Here is an 18,755-nt window from a genome sequence, read left to right as displayed (position 1 = left end):
GAAGTTTGCTTACCAACATGGCTGAATTAAAGACACAGACATTCAATGCTGCTGACGTTGAACAAAATGTGATGGTTGCTATTCAAAGACCACACACAAGAATAAAAATGGTGACGTTTTTACCTGGAAAAACATTCACATCATTCACCCAGTCAGAATATGACCCTCTCAGCCAACGCCACCATCCGTATGTGTGAGTGTGTTAGAGCTGTGATATTTTTGGTGACGTGACTCACCCACAGAACTGGATGCTCTGCTTTGGTTATTAATGACATGAAAAGTCCTGATCTAACCTCGGCATACTGCATAAGGACGAACATACAGGCATGGCTTTAATGAAGTACTCTCCCAGGAAATAGACACGTCCCTCACTACATCATGGTTCGAACATTTGTGACTTCCTTTATGATTTTTCAAAAATTAATTCATTGATAATGGTTGACAATGGACTATATTGTGGCAAAAATGCATTTGTAATGTTTATACTCGTTTATAGTAGTAGTACCTAGTAAAACTGTATTGAGAAAGTCATTCATTCATTTTCTACTGCTTATCCACACAAGGGTTGTGGAAGGTGCTGGAGCCTATCCCAGCTGTCTTCAGGTGAGAGGCGGGGTACACCCTGGACTGGTGGCCAGCCAATCACAGGGCACATATAGACAAACAACCATTCACACTCACATTCATACCTAAGGACAATTTGGAGTCGCCAATTAACCTAGCATGTTTTTGGAATGTGGGAGGAAACCGGAGTACCCAGAGAAAACCCACACATCCACACAGAGATGGCCGAGGGTGGAATTGAACTTGGGTCTCCTAGCTGTGAGACCTGCGAGCTAACCGCTTGTCCACCGTGTAGCCTTACTTTATTTCAGCTTATTTATTCATTTTATGTGGTGGTTTGTTTCTGCACTTTTTCATTAAGAAAACAATGATACTTTTTCTAAAACATATACTTATTTTTCTTGTGTATCAAATAATATGTAACACAGCAGTGGCTGCCATATTGGTCCTTCTCCATTGCTGAAATACATACAAATAATACATACAAATGTATTCCGAAATACACATTATTTTTGAGTTTAGGGTGACTGTCCAGTTTGAAGTAAGTTTTGTTTGTATATTTGTTTGTATTCCAGTGAGACAAAACTTTTTCCATGGACATCTTTGATTATTTTCCTTGTTTTCCCCCCCAATTACATTTAAGCCCTTTTTCTATTGGCCTTCAAATCTTTAGTACCTTTGTCGTTTTAGGTCAAAGTACACAATTAAACAAAACAAGTTGTTTTTAAGTTGTAAAATATCTTTATTCAACCCTCTCAAAATGCATTTGAGTAAAAGAAACGTTCATAGTGAGCTGTAATACTATTCACATAAAGGAATCGAAACTTTCAGACATCAGAAACCATTCATAAAAAGCAACAAACATCTTTTTTTTCTTGGAAATTCATAAATATACCTTTTTTTCATTTTTTTTTCCTTAAATGCATTTTGGGGGTGTTGATATTTCAACAAGCAATCATCCGTTAGTGAAATCAATCCAAAAAAAAAAGATGATCTGATGTGACAAAACAACCATTATAGTAAAATACACAGAAAGTGAACTAAAGATTACAGTACGTTCAAATATTCTCATCCAATTATTTTCTTGTACAAAACAACCCAACAAAATAAAACATTTCTATTTTTTTTTAACACATGATATTTTGGCAACATTTCAGGATTGAACATAAGTCAACTATAAAAAAAAAAATCACTAGACATTATTTAGCCCCACCCCTTCCACCGAAACATGTTTAATACATGATATTGAAATCATTGAAAAGCTTTATTTGTCTTTGAACTCAAGATAATAAAGTAAATTCAGCATGTCATTTAATGCAGCTGAATGCCCCCCCTCGACCCCGTCTTAATCAAAAGTGGGACATCTTAGTTGGACCTCAAATCCACAGCCGAACGCATCATGGTGTCGCTTTTCAAGAGCTCAGTCGGAGTGTCGTAGTCTTTGTTTATTTTATAGTAAAAAAAAAAAAAAGCCTACAGTGTCACTACTTGTTTTGCTGGTTCTGCACCACATCTGGATCATAGAGTTCTTAGAGGCACCTGGAGTAGTAGAAAGATGTGCTCATCAGGGTTAAGATAGCGTCACTTCCCCGTGTTTTAAGGTTGTTAGTTCAGGAAAAAAAAGTCCTCGTTCTCAGGATCGAGGAAAGAGGGGGGAGAAAAAAGCACACCGGTGCGGACAAATGATGCTTGGAAGTCCGAACAGGAACATGTAGGCCTCTTTTCTTTTCCATCACCGTTGTAGATTTCTTTAATTGAAAGTCATTCCGGACCCTTGAGTATATTCCCATTATGTCCCGTCTTCTTTATGCAAATTGATGGAAACCTTCATGCTTAGTTTTCAGCATGTGGATTACTTGTTTAAAAACAAAACAAAAAAAAAAATCAGCAATATCTGTACATACCATAACAGTGATTTCTATCATTTTACATGCTTTTAAAAAGAAAATACTCGGCACTGCGATGGTCAATGAGGCTAAAAATCTGTGGTACGGTATATCACAAAAGTGAGTACAACCCCTCACATTTTAGCTATTTCTATATATCCTCTCAAGGGACAATACTACAGAAAGTAAACCTGGATATACTTTCAAGTAGTCCATGTACAGCCTGAATAGCAGTATCTGCTCAAAATGAGTTAACTCATTCGCTACCAATTTTTTTTTTTTTGCACAAAGAGGCACAAAGAGGTGATGATGCAACTCCACAATAGAAGAGAGCATGTTTGATGCAGTTTTAAGCCCCCCGCCCAAAAAAAAACGACTGCAGAAGTGCATTTTATAAGAACTCAGCCTGCATTTCTCCCATTGAAATACACACTACACAGCAACCAGGAAGTGAAAAGGCATTTCGCCGTGTTGCGTAAAGGAGGTTACCCATTGAAGGGCAATTTTAACGCACGCAAAAAAAAGGTTATTTTCTATAACAACAACAACAACCATTATTTGGTGTTATTTATGTTGTGGCATTATTGTTTACACATTTTGCCTAAAAATATAAATATTTTACTGAAACGTACCTTTGTTTTACTAAAGAACGGGGAAAACCACACAGCCGTTCTTGCCTAAATAGCTAGCAACACAAGTGAGTAGCGAGATGATTGCGCCATGGGCTGTGTTCGAAACCGCATACTTACATACTACTCATACTAACTCTTTGAGTATGCAGTGTGTCTACAATGGCAGTATGCGATTTTTGAGTATGCGAGAAGTTTCCGAATGCATACTGCATTCGCAGTAGAAATGTTGAGTATGTATCATCAGCTTACTACTCACACTTAAATTACCCAGGATGCAACGCGACGTGACGTGGCCGCGGAAAAAAAAATGGACCAAATGGCGGCGTCAAGCAGGAAATATTGCGAGTTGGTTCGCTTCTTGTTTTCAAAGTAAAAGCAGTGATTTATCACTATGTTTTTTTTGTAAGAGAAAATTAAGGTGTTTTATTTTGCGTTGCTCACTTCGGCTAGCTTAAATTTTGCCGAATTTGCCCCAACAAAATTGTAAACGGTTGGTATTTGGACAAATAAATTGCACACTTGGGATCTAAACGGACACTTTCACGTCTGATTTAAAAAAAAAAAAAAAAACTCAATAAAATTATGTATTTAAAGAGTTTAGAGCTAAAGTGAAATCAGCTTCAGCCTGTCAATTTCGGCTCAGGTAGGAGCGCAATGCATTGTGGGTTATCATGAGGTACACTGTAGTGTAAACGCTTTGCATTCTGTCTGATGTGCGGATAGTATGGGTATGGAAGTATGTAGTAGTAAGTATGCGGTTTTGAACACAGCCATGGTCTGGGGGTATGAGTGCTGCTGGCACTACGGAGCTGTGGTTCACCGACTCATCATGTGGGGAAACATCACAACATCACAATGTCACAGTACATGTTGGAATGCATATTTCCCCTCTATGGACCGCAGCTCCCCAGTGTTGGCGGCACTCATGCAGCCCAGACCGTACCCCCACATTTGACTCCATTGCTTTGCAAGCTGTACACTGACTACTATAAAGTATTTCAACCAAATTTCTCGAGTATTATTCTTTGAGAAGATATTATGTTGATAAAATCCATCACAAAATGTGAGGCATATATTCACATTTGGGAGATACTGTAGATTCAGCATAAGGGCTTTTTTTTTTTGTTCATATTGCCTTAAGGCCCAGCTTGTAAACCCATAGTAGTCGAACCCAAATGAACATTTTTCTCCCCACTTGAATACAGTGCTGCGTACACAGCTTCCTGAGAGTTAGCTAGCAAGCATCCAAAAAGAACAACACGTCTAGTGGTGGTAGTAGTAGTCGTAGTAGTACATCTAGCTAGCTGCTCATGACTGTACCTGGACTGTTTAAAATGCGGGGATGTGACTGAGTGACTACTTTGAATTGAACTATTTCTCCTATTGTGTGGGTCCTTTAGTCCGGTGTGAACGCTATATATAGTTCAGAATCGGTCCGCTTGCAAGTGACTTCGTGTGAACGCAACACAGACCGTTATCGGTTAAGTTGTGACTATGCATACGTTTTTACTGCACAGCCAAAAACGAATCAAATCCGTCTTCTATTTACCAACTACAAATGTGAACGTATGTAAACTGATATTGGAACTTTTTGGACTGGTTTACAAGTAAACATGTTCATGTTCCATTGGTACCATAAATAAACATACGGTATGCCTGTTAGATAAACCTGCAAACCTCGTATTTTACCATATGGATACCTTTATAAAGGCTTTACTTATCGTTTGTAAACAGGCTGCTAATCCTGATGGAATTCTGTTACTCCAAATTGTATTTTTTTTATACATTTGAATATATCTTTTATATCTTTTTATGGCTTATCAATGATGTTGTAAACTCTTTTGCCTCTTCCTTGTGTAATGAATGATTTATAAACATCGTCTGTTACACCTGCAAACGTAATAACTGCCCACAAACATAATACAAATCTATAGCATTAAATGTAATAATCCAATATAAAATACATAATTAAATGTAATAAAATTTGCCCACTGCAAACGTAATACTGAATTTGCAGGAAATTATTACATTTTGTTTGTGGCCGTACACGTGCGTTTTGTTTGCAGTATATTATTGTATGTGTGATTTTGTGTGTATAAATGTGTGTAAAATATAATAATAATAATAATAATAATAATAGTAATAAATAATTATAATAATAGTAATAAATTTAAATACAATTTTATTAAAACAATTGCAATTATCACAATTATGTTATCTTTTTTAATTTAAAATAAATTATAATTTAATAATTAAAGATTCCTTTAATGTATTCAAATGATACTTTTTTAATAATATTTTTTCCACATAAAAAAAAATTATCTTGTTAAAATCCTCAAAATGACATCTACACCTTCTCCCTCATTAAAAGAAGACAGACAACAACAACAACCACAAAGATCATTATTTTGTCTCATATTACATTTGTGGGAAGTTATTACATTTCATTTAATTTTTCACTTTCCCACATATGTAATAATTTCAGTATTACGTTTGCAATAAGCAAATTTTATTATGTTTGTGGGTAATTTATTACATTTGTGAGATTATTACATTCAAAGCTGCAGATTTGTATTACATTTGTGGGCAGTTATTACGTTTGCGGGTGTAACAATTGTCATCTCTTTACAATGTGAGCGTCTTTAATGCTTTATAAATATATAGTCAATGTGTTATAAACAGTTGTGAATCATACATTATGTAATTCCAACTGTAGTTTGGCCAGGTACTGCTGCATTTTATAGGTCAAATCCAAATTTGCTGCGATTTATAGCAGGAAAAATGTATTCTGTTATAAGTTGACTTATAAGTGGTCTCATTATTTATCAAAATCCCTCTACCTCTTATTTAGTCAGTGCTAATTTATAGAGCGCTACCCTGACATCTACTTTACACTGGTTGTATTGACATTAAATCCAACATGGTTCGGAGAGTTCATTCTTGCAGGTACATTATTTATACAGTGTGCTGACACCAGCTTGTTTATTTGTTTTCCTTTTGGGTATTAATTAATGATACTTGCAGGCACAGTTGCTTGTCCAATGAGGCGTCCAAAGTGACATCTGCAGCACTTTTTAGCCTCCCCTTGAGGACTATAGTATCTTTTAAATCTACGGATCCAATTGGAAAAAGCCAGATCGATGCACGTGGTGTTGTGTGCGTCACTACAACTCCACTCAGTCACATTTGTTTTTGCAAAATATCGCAAGACAATTTACACCTCAATTTTTCTCAAGTGACGTAAACACAAAAAATGAGCGTGAGGTTTTGTTTTCGTTTTTTTTTTGTTTTTGTCAGCAGTAATGTTATTTACATTGTCGAGTATGTACAGTAGAGAATCTCCCAGAGATGTTAGTAAAGCTGCTATGCTGGGGTACTGTTCTTTCATCCATCATCCATTGGTGGCCATATTGCAACTTTCAACCCAGACAGGGACTCTCAGTGATCAGCTGAGGATGTATGTATATTTAAAAAAAAAAAAAAAAGTGAAGTAGCAAAATTATGCATAAAATAAATCTGAAAAGTTTTTCACACAAAATCAAGACTTTAAATATTTACTTTTTCCCCCACATCATAAAGGTATTTGTTGAAAAAGTCAAGTGTTAAATGCACTGTACAACTATTTTTCTTTTTTTCTCCCCAAAATATAATTTATCCCAGTGATTTGTTGTTGTTGTTTTCTTTGTTTATCTTACAGAATCCTGTACACTTGGTGTCACTATTGACATTGGGTGATATCCTGATCATTGGAGAGAAAGAGAGGAGGCGGAGTAGAAGAAGATGAAGGAGAAGAGGTGAAGACGTCCAGTGCAGAAGACGTCCTCAGTGAAGACGCTGTACACCGTACCTCGGTTCTCTTCTATCCCGGACCTCAATCTACAAAGACAAGGTTAGACACAAAATATTATATCATTTCTGCAGTTGAACCTCCATGATTGAACATGAGGTTGGTTGAGTTCCAACATGTTTGTATTTTGAAACTATTTGGCCATAGAAAATAATGGAAATAGAAATAATCAGTTACAGGGTCAAACTGTCAACATCATAACATCTTTATTAATATTGCAGATATTTTGCTCTTAACACCTCTTCTTGAAGGGGCACTTTTGTTATGTTAGCTAGCCGCTCGTGGATACCGAGCTCTCAATTTCGTTACAAATACTCAACAAGATGCTTGTTTTCAGCATTTTTTAACCCGAGGACAAATGTGCTGGACGATACAGCCATCGCAATAAGAGCGGATATTGCGAGTGTCGTTGTTTCTACGCTGCTGTTGTTGACGGAAATAGTGTAAGCTACTGGGCTAATTCGATGCGCTTGGGAAAGAAGTTTTAAATCGTCAAGATACTTTAAATATTACATGTTATCATCAATGTATTTGTTAATGTACAGGTATATGAAACAATACGATGTTGTTAGAGGTTTTTTTTTAGAGTCTAAATAGGTACTGTAGGTCCCAATAACATTGTGTGCATTGTTAGCTAGCTCATATTAACTACTTTTCCCTAGTTGTTTGTAGGTCCTAACATTGTGTGCATTTCTAGCTAGCTCATATTAACGAGTTTTCCCTAGTTGTTTGTCTATATGTGCACTGCGATTGGTTAGCAACCAGTCCAGGTTGTACCCCGCCTCTCGCACGAAGACAGCTGGGATAGGCTCCAGCATACCCTATATAATTGATTTATTAAAAAAAGTCCAGGTTTCCTTAAAGCTAATAATTTGAAGGATGCACCTTTTCCAGGTTAGTGCATTCCCTCGTTGTTAAAGCAAACAGCAGACGGGTAGATTAGGAGGCTGGAGGCTTAACATTTGTTGTTTTTCGTTGTGTTGTATTTCCAGCCAAACAATTGCCTCCCTGCATGTGTTCCTTTTTGGGCTGCCCACTGAGCATTCCCATGAAGTGTCATACCAAAGACTAACTTCAAACTTTGCTCCTGTCCTTTATCTGCTTAATTAGCATGCTTCATTGATTATTTTTGGGCGAATACCTGCATGGAACCCCTTTCAATCATTCATGGGATTGTGCAAGCCAGCATGTACTCACAAGAATTGCCTTTTCTTTTTTATGAGAAGTAATGCACTCTATTTGTAAGAGACATATTCACGTTAATTTAAGATTTTTACATTTCTATGATAAATAATGTGAATTATGACCTGTACAATAGTGACTTTGCACACAGGAGCATGCACATTCAACAACTGACAAAGAAGACTTACCCTCGACACAGCGAAATCTGCAAAGACACAAACAGGACACAACAGTGTTGGTCAAAAAAGTGCATATTAGTGCAAAACAATAATATGCTTATGTAAGTCTGGGTTCAGCATCAAAGTCATTGTTTATGGCTGGGTGAGGACATTCACTGGCTGCATGTGTCATCTTATGTATGTCCTCTTTCCGTGTGCTGTTTATTCTTATTCATGTATTTTCCTCATTGCAACGAAGCTAGAGGCCAATTTGTATGAATGTAAAAAAAAAAAAAAAACAGGAAGTTGGCACCGTCGATGGAGCAGTGGATGCATAAAAAAAACTGTCAGTGGGGTTAATCAAATAAAAAAGGAAAGACACGCCCACGCTGTGGAATATCTCCAGTTACCATGGAAACCATCAGAGATGGGAGAAGTGAGACATCTTATGTCACTGTTCTCCCTCTTTATCTTACTGGCTCTGTTTGACGCTACCTTGCTCACGGGTTGCCACTGTATCGTCACTATAGTACTGTACCTATTATGTCATATCATCGCTCTGTTTGTCTATTTGACAGCTGATTAGCTCGCTTTCTTCTGGTGTCCTATTCGACAGCCTTCTGCTCTCATTCCTTTCCTCCACTGGTGTGTGTGTGTGTGTGCGTTCCACAAGGCTTAATCAGAGGGATTCAAGTATCCTGATGCAACGATGTGCAAAAAAAGCCTCAGAGGGAGCCTCTCCAGCTTTTCAACGCAGATCCAAAACTAAAACAGCAACAATTAGTGAAATAAGACTGAAGTGGTCATTGTTTGTTCGTAAAAAATATATCAACTTTTTCTGCTGTTTGAAAAAAAATATAGGCTGCACGGTAGAGGAGTGGTTAGCTTGCAGGCCTCACAGCTCGGAGACCCGCGTTCAATTCCACCCTCGGCCATCTCTGTGTGGAGTTTGAATGTTCTCCCCGTGCATGCGTGGGTTTTCTCCGGGTACTCCGGTTTCCTCCCACATTCCAAAAACATGCTAGGTTAATTGGCGACTCCAAATTGTCCATAGGTATGAATGTGAGTGTGAATGGTTGTTTGTCTATATGTGCCCTGTGATTGGCTGGTGACCAGTCCAGGGTGTACCCCACCTCTTGCCCGAAGACAGCTGCGATAAAATGAAAAAAATATATAATTTTATTGTTTGTTTTTTTTGTTTATTATTATTTTTTGTTTATTATTTTATTTAAAAAAATTGCTTTGTGTAACCTACTCCTGAAAACGGTGAATGCTAGTTTTAAAAATGGTTAAAAGCTACCTAAGTAACAGGAAACAGTATGTAAAACTAGGAAAATACATATCTGTAAGTTTGCGGCGTACCCCAGGGGTCAATACTGTGACCAAAACCGTTCAACTTGTAGATTACTTTACATTGGTATTATTTGTGGATGATGCTACTTATTTTGTTATGTAATGGTCATGGTAATAGTTGGATTTTATTTGACCACTTTAACTAGATTTGCCCAGATTTTATTGCCTCTTCATATGCCACCCCTCCACAAATTTTATGAAAATTGCAACTTACAAGCAAACTACGGACCTGTACCTTTGCACTTTTCTACTTGGAAGACTTAATAAAAAAGGTACAAAGTCATACATGGCAACATAGGACTTTACCTTTGTTGTCTGTTTGCAGGTCGTCCAGGTAGAAGTCGTTCTGCCGGTTGCCAAGAACAAAGGCCATTAAGGACAGGACGAGAGCGTTGAGGATGCCCATGATGGCCAACATGTAGGCCCAGCGTACAGAGCAGTCGCCTAGGGAGTACTTCCCTGTGTGCTCCCCACACATATCCCGGATCACTTCTGCATCCCACCCGTCGGGGAAGATCATGCAGCCCAGAACCAGGCATACTCCTACAAGAGAAAGACAGGTGGGGACAGACTATTTTAAAAACAAAAGCAAGACACCATAACAAATTAAATATGGATAAACTGTTTATGCAGAGGGCTGCATGGCGGTCGAGTGGTTAGCACGCAGACCTCACAGCTGGGAGATCAGGGTTCAATTCCACTCTCGGCCATCTCTGTGTGGAGTTTGCATGTTCTCCCCGTGCATGCATGGGTTTTCTCCGGGTACTCCGGTTTCCTCCCACATTCCAAAAACATGCTAGGTTAATTGGCGACTCCAAATTGTCCATAGGTATGAATGTGAGTGTGAATGGTTGTTTGTCTATATGTGTCCTGTAATTGGCTGGCTGGCGACCAGTCCAGGGTGTACCCCGCCTCTCGCCCAAAGACACCTGGGATAAGCTCCAGCACCCCCGCGACCCTTGTGAGGATAAGCGGTAGAAAATGAATGAATGAATGTTTATGCAGAGAATCATAAAAAAACAGGCATACTGAACAGAGGCCCTAATCCTAACCACTTAACCCTAACCCACACACCAACGCCAACACTACCCCCTGTCCCTAAACAAGTGAGTATGTATAGGCATTTTAAACATACAGTACACAAAGAAAGCTACACACAAATAGAAACAAATAAAGTCCCAACACCCTGTGAAATCCATACATGCAATTCAAAGAGCACCAGAGAAATGGTAATCCATACTTTGCTCCTATGCTCATTCATCAAAGTGAGCATCAAGGGGATGGGATGGGATGGGGTGGGGGGGGGGGGGGTATGGAGCTGATTGGACTGCGTCCCTCACCTCAGCAGCTCTGTTTAAATAGCATTCAGCCTGCTCCTGCCTCGGGCTCTGTAAGTAAAGCAGCGGGCTCCAGTGGGAGACGTGAACATACATGGCAGCCGTCACACTCCATTTTCATTGCAGCCACCACGCGTCTTTTTCACCGAGCGCCACTCGTGGAAAAAAAGGGAGGGTGAAATTTGGTGCGGCTAGCGATTATTACACGCCAATCACTGTCCTTCAGAGTGAACGTCTACACGATGGATTTGGTGAATATTTTAAAGAACTATGCGAGAGGTGACAACAGCGGCTCCTTGTGGTGACCACTAGATGAGTCTCTCCAAATATGGCTTAGACCAGGGGTCAGCAACCCCTGGCTCCAGAGCCGCATGTGGCTCTTCAGCCACTTTGTTGTGGCTCCCTTCACAACGCTCAAGTATTTTTTTAAAATACCCTAATGGGAAAAAATATGCATTTTTTAATGAGTTTTTTTTTTAAATCTGACTTTCTGTGAGACCCTGAATGAATTGAAGTGAATGAGTTCTGACTCGTGATTGGATGAGCTCAAAGAGCTCACATGTGACGAGAAGCAACAATTTGGTGTAAAAATTTGGCGTTAAAACTGATTCAAACTTTCAAAAGTTTATAAGATATTGTTTTTAAATGATGTTTTGCGGCTCCTATCTGTTTTCCTTTAGTAAGCGTGTGGGTAAAATGGCTCTTTTGATAATAAAGGTTGCCGACCCCTGGCTTAGACACTATTCCCTTGATTTCAAAAGTTCAGATCTGAGTCCATTATTGAACCTCGATTTCTAACATGATGATGAGGTTTTAGAGAAAGAGTCTCAAAGTGACTGATAACACCTTGAGTCGCTAGCTCGCAGTCTTCGTATGTTTGCAAGTTTCGACAAAAACCCACATCACATAAAAGGTTCAACTTTTGGACATGATGACAGAATATAGAAGTTATGTGTCTATACGGCGCCATTATGGAGTAAATTAATCTCGGGTTTTAAGGAGGAGGACAGCAACAGGAGCACTACAGCAATATATTTTAACAAGTAAACAAAATCGCTACAGTTCAGCACAACAGCGCTGGGACAAAAAGGCATTGTCACTGGTGTGAAATAGTTGACAGAATGTAGAAGTTATGTGGCTATACGGCGTCATTATGGAGTAAATTAATCTCGGGTTTTAAGGAAAAGAACAGCAAAAGGAGCACTACAGCAATATATTTTAACAAGTAAACAAAATCGCTACAGTTCAGCACGACAGTGCCGGGACGAAAAGGCGCTGTCACTGGTGTGAAATACTTGACAGAATGTAGAAGTTATGTGTCTATACGGCGCCATTATGGAGTAAATTAATCTCAGGTTTTAAGGAGGAGAACAGCAACAGGAGCACTTCAGCAATATATTTTAACAAGTAAACAAAATCGCTACAGTTCAGCACAACAGCGCCAGGACGAAAAGGCGCTGTCACTGGTGTGAAATACTTGACAAGTCTAAGAGAGTTAGACTTCTGAAATTAATAATAGATAGATTAATTAATAGATAAATAAATAAATAATAATAAATAGTTAAGCCTATGAAAAAATGTGACTTTAATTAAGGAAGACCTTCAAAACCATATTGACGCTACATTCATTTCCATGCACAAAAAGGCATAAATCACACTTTTAAACACGCATGTAAACACCTTAATTAATTCATTAAAAGGCACATTAACATACCTATGTAGATTATGAGATTGGAAGCTAGTTCGGTACCAGAGTGGAGCAAGTGTTCAGTGCACACGGCACAAATTAATTGCGGCCAAGTGTGTCTGTGTAGAAATTGGTAAATGTCCATTGTATGCTATGTTATGTCTGGTAGGTTATTTTTTTAATTTTTTGAGTAATCACAAATCTTGGGACCAGAGGAAGACGTTTGCATTAATTCTGCAGATTCTGCGTGTTTTGCAACCTTAGATGCTTCTTGTTATTGTGAGCGTGTGGTGGAATTTATTTTGCTCTGTTTGAGGCAAATGCTTGTGAAGGTCATACAATTTGCTCACAACCCAGTTTCCCTCACTAATAATGCATTCCGCCTGTCCTGTATGACTTTGCTTCAACACTTGTGGTCGCTACCAATTGTAAATAAAAAGGCCTGCAGGGCGTGCAGTTTATTTGACAGTGGAGCTTTGCAAGTTGCAGTAGTATTACGCTAAAAAAGACACAACTAACTGAATATAAATATACAAGGGGACCTTTATATATAATAGTCATTATGTTGTCATAGTCATTTCGGCTGTATTGAATGCAAAGCAAAACAGTCTAATCCATTGATGCTCGCTGATCTGAAGTCTGAGAAGCTAAACTCTCGTTCTGCTATGCAAAAGACTTTTGTGCGATGCCAAATTTGCACAACCTCATGGATATTGTGGTGTATTTTTTTTTGTTGGGTAGAAGTCCATTCATCACATGGTAGAGTGGTGTCACATTAGCCATTCCCTGTGAAGATCCCCTGCCTCTGCTTCCCCTCCACCATCCATCACAAGTCAGCGGTGAGGGGCCGGCTGGTGGCAACAGATGAGGGAGAATACCAGATGAATCAGCAACCAGGACTTACTCCAAAGTGCTCCAGGAAAGCGTGGCGGGCGTAATGAGGGAAGGCGATGGCAAGGGATATAATCACGGTATTACAGTAAGTAATGAGAGAAAAGACGACCAATAGCAGTCATTATCCTGGGAAATCAGCACGTTATTAGCTTCCCTTTATGACCTCCATGCGAGATGGACACATAGACGGGCCGTGAGGAAAAAAATCATTTACAGGGTAATGAGCGTCAGGTAACAAGTTTTATAGCGTTTTGATGAATGTGTGATATGAAAGTCCTCCAAAGTCCCATGGAGTTTTTTTTTTCTGCACAATGTCGTTGAAGAATCCTGAGGGGAGCAAATATAGTGTGTCTGCCTCGGGGCAAATCATTAACTAAACACTTCTGTTTGTTCGCATCCAAAAACAACCAGCATGCACATCTGCTGCTAAAACAAACACACGCACGGGTATGTTTGTGCACTGTCAGGTTAAAATCAGGTGGTCAAAATAAGCCAGTGCTTGTTGCCATCTTACTATTCAGTACAAGCAATGTTACAGTCAGTATACATATGTGGGTGGTATACTATCAAAATAGAACAAAATAACAGAAAAAGTAATAAGGATTTCCGAATCCCCCAATTGAGCAAAAACTAAATTTAAACTACAATAAGACAAAGAAAAACATGCAAAAAAGCCCAAAACATACAAGTTATTAGAGCTACCGAAAGCCGTCGAGAGCCGTCAAAACACACGTAAAAATGAAGTCACAATAAGCCACAAATGAAGCAAAACACTCAGGCCAATAAAGCCAAAGAAAGAACAGAAACACGCAGGAAAAAACACAACCATGTAAGTTTATAAAGACCACCAAAAGCAAAACATACAAGTAACTAAAGCTGCAAAGAAAAAAACACAAAGAAAAAGCAAATCACTCAGGTCAAGAGAGCTGGAATGAAGCTAAATGAGCAACCTGTTAAAGTCACTAAATTTGAAGAAAAATCACACAAAAAGCCCCTAGAAATAGTAAACACACAAGCTAATAAAGCCATGAAAAAAAACGTATTCGAAATAATACCTTCTAATACCTACCTAATATATACCTATTCATTCATACCTATGGAAAATTATGGAGTCGCCAATTAACCTAGCATGTTTTTGGAATGTGGGAGGAAACCGGAGTACCAGGAGAAAACCCACGCATGCACGGGGAGAACATGCAAACTCCACACAGAGATGGCCGAGGGTGGAATCGAACTCGGGTGTCTGAGCTGTGTGGCCTGCTCGCTAACCACTCGTCCGGCTGAAAACGCATTCTTTCAAATATTACAACTGAAAGTAAAAGCAAAGTAAAAAAACATGTATCTTTTTACTGCATTTTTCACAAGCTCAACATATCAGGCCTATCCCTCAAATATTGATCACAAATCTGTTTTAGTGAGAATTCATAATAATCCATCTCACTGGTGTGGCATATAAAGATGCTGATTAAAATCCACTCTAAAATGTTCAATTATGCCGTCCATTGAAAATGTATTGGCTTGGTTAAGAGTGCATTGTTTGAATGTATTTTGACTTCAAGGTTTAAGTAAATACGACATGATTCTACTCTGCCCTCCCCCTTCTTTCGCCATTGTCCTCCGTCATTTCCAAGTCAAGTGGGCAACCAACGAGCTAAAAATAGAAGCAGAGAAAAGCCCTTTGAAGCTGTTGGGGTTTTTCCTCTTCCTGCCTTCCAATCTCTCCCGAGCCCATTGACATCAAAGGTGTCAAGCAAGGAGGGGGGAAGCACGGGGGTACGTGCTGGGGAATCGAACAACGAGCAAAAAGGAGAGCGGCGAGCTAGATGTCATGTGTTGCAACAACACCACACCGTTACGTGTTTTTCATCTGGCGTCATGGCCGTCCCGTCTTTTTACAAGCTGTCAGCTGCTTGGCTTCAAAGATGAGCACGTTAATGAGAATACATTTGGAGTTAAAAAAAAATGCTGTGATTGTAATCCAACAAGTTGAAATACGCACCCATCTATTTTTAGCACCTCAATGATATTTCTAGACCTATTACGTAACAATTTTTTCTTACCCATGTGACATTCTTCTTTTATTCTGGTTAAACACACCGAAGTGGTTATATAAGAGCGCTAAAAATACATCCTGTGTTCTAAATATAAAGTATAAATATATATAAATTTTGACTTAGTCTGCTGAGATACAGCATGAATAAGAAAGCTATTGATTGTTGAATATACTCTATAGTCTTAAAGCAGGAGTTCCTGTTAGTGTTGGGACAGATGTTATCAGTATGGTTAGCTGTACCTCGATTAAAAAAAATATTCCATGTGTACGTCACCTACTCAGGTCGAAGAAAGAAACGGGGAAATTGAAGAGGCTCGAGAAACCGATTTAAATACCGTGACGTGTATCCACATTGGAACGCAACACTTACGAACTGATTTTAATAAACCTGGGGGTCATATCTGGTTTGACGGTGCTAATCCGAAATGACAAATGGTGTCAGAAGTGGGATGGTAGTGTATTGCCATGCTATAGCATCTGGCTTTCCGGCGTACATAGGTTTGAAGGACCAACCCTTAAATCCGGGTTGGGAATACTCCTCTTCTATGACCAATGCTCTCAGAATTGGGATGCTGGGACAATACGAGGCAGCCACTTGGGACTCTTTTGTAGTGCCAAAGACCTGGATTTACCAGATTACTTCGGTTTTTCAATCCAATAGATATACTTTAAAGGATCCCAGGCTGGGAAGATAGAGTGGAAGTCCGTATGACCGATGATATTTGGGAGCATACTACTTAGTACTACTTGAGTCGTAGGTAGAGTTTATTAAACTTTCATTCATTTTCTACCGCTTATCCTCACAATCCCAGTTTATCCCAGCTGTCTTCGGACTGGTCGCCAGCCAATCACAGGGCACATATAGACAAACAACCATTCACACTCACATTCATACCTATGGACAATTTGGAGTGGCCAATTAACCTAGCATGTTTTTGGAATGTGGGAGGAAATCGGAGTACCCGGAGAAAACCCACGCATGCACGGGGAGAACATGCAAACTCCACACAGAGATGGCCAAGGGTGGAATTGAACCCAGGTCACAGTATTGACCCCTGGGGTACTCCGCAAACTTACAGATATGTATTTTCCTAGTTTTACGTACTGCTTCCTGTTAGTTAGGTAGCTTTTAACCCTATTTAAAACTAGCATTCACCATTTTCAGGAGTAATAAATACAAAATTATATATTTTTTTCATTCTATCCCAACTGTCTTCGGGCGAGAGGCGGGGTACACCCTGGACTGGTGGTCAGCCAATCACAGGGCACATATAGACAAACAACCATTCACACTCTCATTCATACCTATGGACAATTTGGAGTCGCCAATTAACCTAGCATGTTTTTGGAATGTGGGAGGAAACCGGAGTACCCGGAGAAAACCCACGCATGCACGGGGAGAACATGCAAACTCCACACAGAGATGGCCGAGGGTGGGATTTAACTCGGGTCTCCTTGCTGTGAGGTCTGCGTGCTAACCACTTGATCACCGTGCAGTTAACTTAACTTGAGCTAAGCTATGAGCGAAGTAGTGTCTTGGTGAAGTACAGTATTGACTGCAGTGGTAGACCATAGTGCCAAGTTGTGAACATGCAAACATAAAGACATGGCTATGCCCACTGTGTAATGCAATAAAGATGTCTGCCCTCTCTTTGCTGCTGCGTCTAGACCTCGGCCTGCTGCTGTCCTCTAGCTATCTAATGGACAGCCTTCTCGCTGATGTACGCAGCTTTTATTGGATGTTGAGATCAAGCCTGTCGTGTGTGTGTGTATGTGTGTGTATACAATGCTGAGTGTGGTACTTTACACAATGTTAATGCCGCCAAGGTTCACTGACCCATTCACCGCATCGAGGACTTGTCCCTAAGTCGTGTTTCTGTGAAGTGGAACAGTTTAGAAGAAGAATGGGGCACCGTAAACAAATAACGATAATGGATGTCATCAAGGACTTTATGTTGCATTCTTAGTCACTCCCAAGTTTGGAATTGAACTTGAGTCCTGATGTCCTTTTTAAAGCCCTGTTATGACCCGAGGGCTGCCAGCTGGATAGCCCTGATCTCGGTTGACAGGAGGCTGGAGTCCATCCCAACCGACATGCCAACAAATACCGGACCACCAGTCACTCCCGGTTTTAAAATTTCTTTGGCCATTTTCCTCGTTCCCCTTTTCCACCTTGTCTTCTGTCATTCTGTCCCCATGTCCTTCAGCTCGCCTTGGAGAGAATGTCACTGGCACTTGTCCCAAATCTGCAAAGAGTCTTGGCAGCACTACAGAGGCTATCCACATTATAATGTGTGTCATAGAGACAAGTCCAGGGCATCGCTTTTCATTGAGCCACGCACAGCACTTTTGTGATCTAGTGAGGGATCAGTGAGTGCTTTCCTCTGGCAATCCATCTCATTCATAATTAGAAGAGAGATAGCATGATAGAGACTATCACAGAGAAACTGCAGACACTAAAACCTCTCCGAGCCGGATTTAGTGGACTTGTCTCATCAACATTACAGCAGTTATATATTGGAGAATAACAATACATACTTTACCATTTGAACTTGAGTTTTAAATGTAAGCTGGGCATTTGAACCTCAGCAAAAAACCTAAACACAGACTAATAGAAGTATGATAGTAATATATTAGAAGTACCTTGAATTTCATCATATACGCAACTACTCTTTTCCTCAAATTTTTTCTCTAATGTTATTACTAAAATACTCCATTAATTAATTCATTCATTAATTTTCTATTGCTTATCCTCACAAGGGTCGTGGGGGGGGGGGTGCTGGAGCCTAACCCAGCTGTCTTCAGGCGAGAGGCGGGGTACACCCTGGACTGGTCGCCAGCCAATCACAGGGCACATATAGACAAACAACCATTCACACTCACATTCATACCTATGGACAATTTGGAGTTGCCAATTAACTTAGCATGTTTTTGGAATGGGGGAGGGATGGCCGAGGGTGGAATTGAACTCGGGTCTCCTAGCTGTGAGGCCTGCGTGCTAACCACTAGACTACTGTACAGTCTAAAATAGTCCATCATAAGGACAAAATAATTTTGCTATAATTTCGTCAATAATTTTGTGGCGCAGTGCAGGGTGGCAGAGTGTGGCGTAGCCCACACAGCCAATTTTTCGTAATTTGGTAGACTGGAGGGGAGGGGGGG

The 18,755-nt window shown here is 39.7% G+C and overlaps 1 protein-coding gene across 1 annotated transcript in view; it reads right to left on the bottom strand.

The window, feature by feature from the left end:
* Positions 1 to 476: 476 nt before the first annotated feature.
* The window catches only part of LOC131137333 (LHFPL tetraspan subfamily member 4 protein-like), a 29,506-nt gene continuing 11,227 nt past the window's right edge, over positions 477 to 18,755 (bottom strand). Inside the window, exons 2-4 of the mRNA XM_058085164.1 lie at positions 9,929 to 10,165; positions 8,300 to 8,316; positions 477 to 6,958 (exon numbers count right to left, since the gene is read on the bottom strand). Of these exons, the coding sequence (XP_057941147.1) occupies positions 6,905 to 6,958; positions 8,300 to 8,316; positions 9,929 to 10,165 (308 nt within the window). The 3' untranslated portion in view covers positions 477 to 6,904. The remainder of the gene's footprint in view (positions 6,959 to 8,299; positions 8,317 to 9,928; positions 10,166 to 18,755) is intronic.

This window comes from Doryrhamphus excisus, chromosome 10, assembly GCF_030265055.1.
Source record: "Doryrhamphus excisus isolate RoL2022-K1 chromosome 10, RoL_Dexc_1.0, whole genome shotgun sequence".
In the NCBI taxonomy this organism is placed as follows: Eukaryota; Metazoa; Chordata; class Actinopteri; order Syngnathiformes; family Syngnathidae; genus Doryrhamphus; species Doryrhamphus excisus.
The sequence above is the reverse complement of the archived record's forward strand: the minus strand, read 5'-3'. Positions and strand labels throughout refer to the sequence as shown.